At 38.1% G+C, this 8659-nt stretch overlaps 1 protein-coding gene across 1 annotated transcript; it reads left to right on the top strand.

The window, feature by feature from the left end:
* The first annotated feature begins 3572 nt into the window (after nucleotides 1–3572).
* On the top strand, nucleotides 3573–3920 carry LOC102397890 (60S ribosomal protein L39-like). The gene has a single exon (XM_044946682.2). The coding sequence runs from the start codon at nucleotides 3609–3611 to the stop codon at nucleotides 3762–3764; it is 156 nt and encodes a 51-aa protein (XP_044802617.1). The 5' UTR covers nucleotides 3573–3608; the 3' UTR covers nucleotides 3765–3920.
* The last annotated feature ends 4739 nt before the right edge of the window (nucleotides 3921–8659 follow it).

Genomic DNA, 8659 nt, shown 5'->3' with positions numbered 1-8659 from the left:
TGACCAATTTTAAACTAAATGCACACATGTTACTGAAGAGCTTCTTTAGGCCAGATTAAATCAACTGAATACACACCAAGATATGTATGTCTGGGATTACGGCAGAATCTAGAAACTAATTCAAAGCATCTTTATTAACTGTTGAGTATGCTCTCACTCTGCTTAGTCTGACTAAATGTCTGTTTTTGATACTTAAGATTCAAATCATTTAACAGATAGTTGTGTTCCTACTCTGTGCCAGGATGGATCCTGGAGATGCAAAGCCTAAACAAGAAGGCAGAAACAAACAAAAAAAGGGTTTGTGTTTCCTCCTCTAGAAGACAGAGAATCATTAAAAAAGATTTTAAGGCGAATATCTATATTTATTTTTATTTATTTATTTTGGCCTCACTGCGCTGGCATGTGGGATCCTAGTTCCCGACCAGGGATGGAATCCCCCTACCCCAACCCCGCATTGGTAGCAAGGAGTCTTCACCACTGGACCAGAAGGGAAGTCCCAAGGAAGAGAATATCTTGATAAGATTTTAGAAAAATAATTCTGAAGCATGGTGCATATTGGACTGAATCTGAGGTTACCAGTTAGGCTGTAAAAATAATCCAGACAGGAGGTGGAGAGAGTCTGAACTAATGTGAGGAGTGAAACAGAGCTAGACTTAAAACTAGCTAGATATAATATGTAAGATTCAGGTACTAAGAGGATGAGGGGAAATAAGAAGTGAAGGATGACTGAGTTTTCCAGTTAGGGTGACTAGATAGTAATATCAGTAACTATAGGAAAAGTAGCTAATTGTCAGGGTAAGAGTACTAAAATATCATTTTAATAGCTGTACAGTTAGGAATGCATATGGCTGCGAATAAAAAAATTCTGCAGTGGCTTAAAGAAGGGTCTGTTTAGTCACATAAACCTGAAGGTAGTTGGTTATCCTTGATTCAACAGCTCTAGAAAAGTAGAGCCCAAATGTCTATGATTCTTTTAACATTTCTCTCATAATTGCAAGATGGCTGCAACGGTTTTAGCCTTTACATAGTTGTCAGAGGCAGGAATATAGGGAAAGGAATGGCTTAGTACTTTTTTTCCCAAGAAAGTAAAAGCTTACCCAGGATAATACTCCATACCCCAACTCAGCAGACTTTCACATACATCTCACTTTCTAGAACTGTAGTTCAGCCAACTATAGCTGTGAAGACTTAGATTTTCCAAGGTCTAGCAAAAGCCTATTTGGGTCAGACAAGTAGCAATCTGCTCCTTAGTTACTACTTACAGCATTACTTTATAACATTTAAAACACTGTGGGACGGCAGGCTGGATTGAAGTTTCTAGAGTTTTCAAACTAATCTTTTTGGTGTTTTATCTTAACTGGAAAAAGAACACGTTGAACATTTATTCTCAAATATTTGTACTTGTTTGCTGTTCCTTCCCTCCTCAAAGTTGTAGTCGCCTTAAAAATCCTTAAAGAAGACTGCAGAAGAGGAGGCTGCTGATGTCAGAGGAGGCTGACTCCTCGCAGCTACTGTGGTACAACTGTAAAGTGTTTGTCACTACAAACCTCAACACCACCTTGCCTTCTTTACAATTTCACGTCTTAGCTCAGAAGCAGAACAATCACAGCTAGTTTGAGTGCCCATTTTAGGGAGATCATAAATCAGTATTTTCTAGCTTTTATACTTTTTTTTTTTTTTTTTTGGCAATGTAAAGTAGCTCCCATGTGATCTATATCTAAAACTAGGCACATGACATTGTTTCAAGCATTCCTTTTGAGTTAATAAGGCATTTTATTTCAATTAAGTGCCAAATGCCATGAAACAGAATTCTTAAGACTACATTTTAAACATTGTCATGATTCTAGAAAAGAAAGCAGAAATGATTATAAAAAAATTAAAATGTAACTGGGAAAATAAAGATGTAACTACACATTTTCTAAAGTTGAATTTCTGCTTCACCATTTCTGATGTTATAAATCATAATCATTTAAGATATTAAGATAATCTAAAATATTATTGTTAATTTTAACCTATTTAAAAACCTTGGATTTGGGGGAGGAAGCTACCAGGCCATCTGTGAGGGGGACAGCACACAATCCACAGTTGGTTGAATCTGCAGATACAGCACTGCAGATAGGGAGGGCCCACTCTAAAGTTATGTGGACTTAGAGAAGGGTCAGTGCCCCTATTAACTCCATGTTGTTCAAGGGTCAACCGTATATCCTTTTTATCTTGCTTCCCTATAATAAGTACATCATGGATACTGGCTGAAGAAGTTGTGTAAACAGGCCTTCAGCAATGTAGTGGTATGGTATGGGGCAAGGCAAGTATTCTGTATTCCTACAATTATGTCTGTCTTTTAGTGAGCTTATATTGCTCATTGTGAACTTCACACATTCCGTGTCAGAAAGATCCCCTGGAGTAGGAAATGGCAACGCACTCCAGTATTCTTGTCTGGAGAATCCCATGGACAGAGGAGCCTGGCAGGCTACAGACCATGGGGTTGCAAAGAGTTGGACACGACTGAGCGACTAACACTTACACACTTACGTACCATGAGAAAACTGCAGAGCTCCAGGAGGTAAAACTCATGGAAATGTGGGGGCCCCATCAATGACTTGGTCTCCCTGGAGTTTTTATTTCTTAGACTTGTCAACACTGAGCTTCCAGAAATTTGTCGATTAAAGTTCAGGTTGCCCCACTCAGTGCTAGTTCCCATAGAGGTTGCTTCTTTTGGGCTTCACCAGTAAATTGTGATTCTCTGTATTTGTCTGTCCTAGAATCAGCCATTTCTTCAAGTTCTGATTCCTCCAAGTGGAGAATGGCATTTAGAAACCAAGATCTGTGGGCTAGGTGTCCTTCTTGTTTCCAAAGATATTATTGCTTTAGGCCCTCTCAGCAAACAGAACCAGAAAACAGACGTAAGCTTATGCATATGCATGTATGTACATACATGTAGACCAAAAATTACGGAGCCTGCCAGACTACAAACATGGGATTGCAAAACAGTCCAATATGACTTAGTGACTAAACAACAACAATAACAGAAAATTTAAACAAAAAATGTGAATTAAAAGGATATTTATAAATAAAGAACATCTAATAATTAGTGGATAAAACTTTTTTTAAAATTTACGCAACCATTTACAAAATTTGAATACTTAAGGCAATATAAAACAAATCCAAACTAATGCCAAATTATTGGCGACTTTGAAAAAATGCACTATAATTAGAAATCAATAATAAAATGTTAGCCAAAATAATCTGATGTTTGTAAATTGAAAAACTTTGTTCTTAATAATTCAACGGATCATGAAAAGAAGCATATTGCAATTAGAAAAAGGAGGAAAGAATGGTAATTAGAAACTATTTAGAAATAAATTACTATGAGAATTCTTCATAACAACTTGTAAAATGCAATCGAGGTATTTAGAAGGAAATGTATAACTTTAAACATGTATATAAGAAAAATAAGTTAATTAGCTAGATGTCCAACTCATAAGCTAGAAAAGTAAAACAAGAGGAAATCCAAAGACCTCTAAAAATACAAATAGACGTTCTTCCACTCACTTCCTCCTCTTTTCTCTTCTCTGCCATCCTATGTGCAGTTGAGTTCTGTCCTCACTATGTCTTCTCACAAGACTTTCAGGATCAAGCGATTCCTGGCCAAGAAACAAAAGCAGAATCGTCCCATTCCTCAATGGATTCGGATGAAAACTGGCAATAAAATCAGGTACAACTCCAAGAGAAGACATTGGAGAAGAAGCAAGCTGGGTCTATAAGAAGCAAGCTGGGTCTATAAAAAGTGGTCTTAACATGTGTGCCACACATGTTAAGACCACTTTTTTAAGCAGCCAAATCACAGTGAGAACATCACTACTGTAATGCTTGGCTCCTAATGTTTCTTATTTCCTCACTATCAGTCTGAGAATCAGTAATAAATATGAAACGTTGCAACTGTAAAAAAATAAATAAAAATACAAATAAAAGAATAGTAATTACTACATTGGAAATAAAGGAGAGGACCAGCAACAAAACAATTTGTACTTTGATAAGACTAATGAAATGGATATAGTTTCGAGCACGTCGATCAGGAAAAAATATAGAGGACAAAGGACATTAAGTCTCAAAATAAGAACATTTATAGATATCACAACTACTTTTAAAAAATCAAAAATCATGAAAACTTTTATAGCTACAAATTGGGAAACTCAGACAAAAAGGACAAATTCCTAGAAAACTTCCAAGTCGTTAAAACAAAATCGAGAAATTAAAAAAACAGAATTATAAACATTAGATAAAATGCATCAGTAGCCAAATCTACTTACAAAACAAAATGCACAATGTACTCTTACAGGGAAGTTCTAATAGACTTTCAAGGAATAAATAGATAATCCTTGTCTTATGTAAATTGCTCTAGAGAACAGAAAAAGATGGCAAGTTATCTAGTTTATGTTACAGTATGGGGCTAGGATATCTTGAAACCAAGAAAAGACAATATGAGAATTAAAAATTATAAAACAATTCCACTTATAGTCTTAGTTTCCAAAATTCCAAATAAAATACCAGCAAATGGGATCCTACAATGCATATTAAAATATATCAAGACCAAGGTGGGGAAATTCCCTGACAGTCCAGTGGAGAGGACTCCCTGCTTCCATTGCTGGGGGCCTGGGTTTGATCCCTAGACAGGGAACTAAGATTTCACAAGCTGTGCAGCACAGCTAAAAAGAAAAGAAAAATTAAAAAAAGACCAAGTTGGGTGCACCCTAGGGATACAAGGATTGTTTAACAAGAGAAAAATTCTTTAAAGAATCTTAGCAAGATGAAGAGGGAAAAATAGGATTATTTCAAAGATGCAAGAAACCATTTGTTAAAGTTCAACATTCATTCAATATTTTAAAACTTCTCAGCCATTTGGAATAAGAGATCCTACTAATTTGCTAAAGGATGTCTCAGAAATAACCTACAATAATCCTTTATAGTGTATCATTAGAAATTAAATACAGGAATTCCCTGGTGGCACAGATAATAAGAATCTACCTGCCAATGCAGGGGATAGGGGTTTGATCTCCGGCCTGAGAAGATTCCACCTGCCTCGGAGCACGACTCCTGAGCTTGTGTGCCACAACTTCCAAAGCCTGTATGCCTACAGCCTGTGCTTGGCAACAAAAGAAGTCACTAATGAGAAGCCCTCGCACCACACACACAAAAAAAGCTTAAAAAAAAGAAATTAAGTACAAGACAATGCTATCTGCTATCTATTTTTTAATTGAATATTGTGCTGAAAGTTTTAGAGATTAACATAAATAAGATATTCATTGAAAAGGAAGAAACAAGATCCATTATTTGTAATAGCTCATTTGAGTGTTCACATAGAACATCTAGTCAAATCCACAAAAAATCGAAACTAAGAGGTCAGTAAAGTTGCTGGAATATAAAATCAGTATGTAAATATCAACAGTATTCCTATATCCCACCAACACAGTTAAAAAATGTAATTTAAATAAATCATTTTTCAATAGCAAGAAAAGCTGTAACTCTAAAAGATATTTATAAAAGAAATTATAAATTAGAACCTTGTATTTAAGATTTATCTATGGAGACAGATGTGATTCTAGTTATTTCATTTAATTTCTGTGTAGTGTACTTTGTCTATACTACAATTTATTTATCTATTCTTTTATGGACAATTAAGTGGCTTTCAATTTTTTTTTATATTATAAGTAATGCTATAATAACAAACATTTTAAATAAATAGCTCCTTATGTGTATATGCAAGGTTCTTCCCAAGGATATTTTAAGAGGCAGAATTGCTGCTTTATGAATTCATGACACATTTTCAGCTTTTTCAGATACTGTCAACTTGCCCTCCAGAGTGATTCTTACCAATTTATACTCTCGTGAGTAACTGTCACTCTACTTCTTCCTTAACCCTTGGTGTTTTCAGACTCATTTTTCTCCCAATATGACAGTTATGAATGGCATCTCATTGCAAATACAACAAGAATGAAGGCTCCTTAGGAATTATAATTCTGTTTTCCTTCCCTGTTTCCTTAGGGCTAGAATTTTGCTGGTACCATTATCAGTTCAGTTCAGTTCAGTCGCTTAGTCGTGTCCGACTCTGCGACCCCGTGAATCGCAGCACACCAGGCCTCCCTGTCCATCACCAACTCCCAGAGTTCACCCAGACTCACGTCCATCGAGTCAGTGATGCCATCCAGCCATCTCATCCTCTGTCGTCCCCTTCTCCTCCTGCCCCCAATCCCTCCCAGCATCAGAGTCCTTTCCAATGAGTCAACTCTTCGCATGAGGTGGCCAAAGTACTGGAGTTTCAGCTTTAGCATCATTCCTTCCAAAGAAATTCCAGGGCTGATCTCCTTCAGAATGGACTGGTTGGATCTCCTTGCAGTCCAAGGGACTCTAAAGAGTCTTCTCCAACATCACAGTTCAAAAGCATCAATTCTTCGGTGTTCAGCCTTCTTCCCAGTCCAACTCTCACATCCACACATGACCACAGGAAAAACCGTAGCCTTGACTAGACGGACCTTTGTTGGCAAAGTAATGTCTCTACTTTTGAATGGGCTATCTAGGTTGATCATAACTTTCCTTCCAAGGAGTAAGCGTCTTTTAATTTCATGGCTGCAGTCACCACCTGCAGTGATTTAGGGACTCAAATTTTGTGAATGGAATGAATGAATAAAGGATCACTAGTGAGGCTCTTTAGGTGTGGAAAGTAAGACCATCATTACATTTGTGTTTAAAATTTCTATCTGAAATCAGCATGTCAATTGAGAAGAAAGTAGAAATCACTTTGCTTTAGTAAGAGATGAAGACTGTCAAAATGAGAGTGACACTGACCACACAAACACTAGAAAAGGCACTGGGTCTGGAAATCCAAAGAAAGACTTCATCCTACTCACCTTCCAACTAGTAGAACTGCAACTTAACGTATGTGGACAGATTACTTAACCTCCCTGAATCTTAGGTGTCCTCATCTTAAAATAGAGATGATAATAACAACACCCATTTGGAATCTTGAGCAGAGAACACACAGTTCATAGCTGGACATTAATGCAAAAATAGCAACCACCATCTAACTTCAGACATCCTACCTAACACAAAATGCCTCAGTTGGCACAAAAACATCCTTACATCAATGGTCTAGTTGGAATCTATGGACCAGGTAGTACCACTCTATGTTTCATTCTTGACATCTTCCAGCATTGCCTCAGATTCAAAGTTCCCAGTTAGCTGGCATTTCTGGGAACTTCAGTCCTTCTCCCTGCTGACCTACCTACCAACTCCCTCAACTACGCAATCTGGAAGCCCTGTTTAGCTAAGCACAAGCCACCATATCCCTCACCTATTTGAAGCTTATTCCCTCCTAAGGACACTCCTGTTCTGAGCTGCCCTCATGAGAAGGTTCTTCATGCTCCCACTCTCCGTGCACTTTAGGGCTGAGACATGAACACTTGGTGGCAGATACAAGTTTTCTGGGTACTTAAGTTTATAAAATTCAGGAACTCCATTTAAGAAAAGCATCAAGTTATGAATACAAGCATCTTGTGATGTTTCCATCTCTCAACTTGCTGGTCACTCTGCCACATTCATTGAGGACAGAAGAACCTCTAAATGACTATAATATGAAAGAAGCTAAAGGAAGCAGGACACAGCAGGGCACTCCCAGGGTCAAAAGCCTTTCTGTGTTGGCCATTTATTGTTTGTTGAAAAAGGTTTTCGTCTCCTAGATCTCTGAGTTTCAAGGAGCACCCTCAGTTACTAACTAAGGAAGTGAGGGAAGGCAGTAACAAAGGAAAAGCAAGACCAACATAACCTTTTCCATGGTTGTTAGCTTAAACTAATCCCTTGATTTATGACCCCAAACATCTGAGATAATGTCCTTTTTGGCTCCAACCAGCTGGCTCCAACAGACTTAAAATTGATGACACCTGGAGGGTCAATTAAGAATTGAGGCTCCTGAACCATCATGAAGGCTCTAAGTACAGAATAAAATGCCTCAACAATTGCTTTTGCTCTGTCCTAGAAAGAAGTTAAGGGATCACTAGACCATCACTTCGGAGAAGGCAATGGCACCCCACTCCAGTGTTCTTGCCTGGAGAATCCCAGGGACAGGGGAGCCTGGTGGGCTGCCGTCTATGGGGTCGCACAGAGTCGGACACTACTCAAGTGACTTAGCAGCAGCAGACCATCACTTACTAGTTTTCTTTGCAGGAACACACAGATCAATCACAGTCACCAATGAAACATCCAGTCACAGGAAGCCAGGAAGACTGCAATTGAGGTCTTATCAGAAAATCACAAAGAACCTGTACCTCTGTTGCCTTTAAAAACCTTGCACCCCAGCCCACCAGCTCCCAGGATGGATTTGAGATGAATCTATCAATCTATTAATCCATCTTTTGGGTTGGTGTGTCTTCAGCAAGTAAATCTTTGTTTGCTCCAAACTCCAGTGTTTCAGTTTGTTTGGCCTCACTGTGCATCAGGCACACAAACTTGGGTTCAAAGGGGGTGACTCACAAAACTTCAGATTCCCAGATCTTTTCCTTTTTCAGAGCCAATGACCTTCATGCCCACCGGACTCCAGCAAACCAATGGGCACCCTGTGGATCTTGTTATAACTTACAGCTACTCCAACTCTGAAATCCTAAACCTC

This window comes from Bubalus bubalis, chromosome 8 (assembly GCF_019923935.1).
Source record: "Bubalus bubalis isolate 160015118507 breed Murrah chromosome 8, NDDB_SH_1, whole genome shotgun sequence".
Lineage (NCBI taxonomy): Eukaryota > Metazoa > Chordata > Mammalia > Artiodactyla > Bovidae > Bubalus > Bubalus bubalis.
The sequence above is the reverse complement of the archived record's forward strand: the minus strand, read 5'-3'. Positions and strand labels throughout refer to the sequence as shown.

Excerpts from the sequence above, each read along its gene's own strand:
- LOC102397890 (XM_044946682.2), top strand. The coding sequence starts at position 3,609 with ATGTCTTCTCACAAGACTTTCAGGATCAAGCGATTCCTGGCCAAGAAA.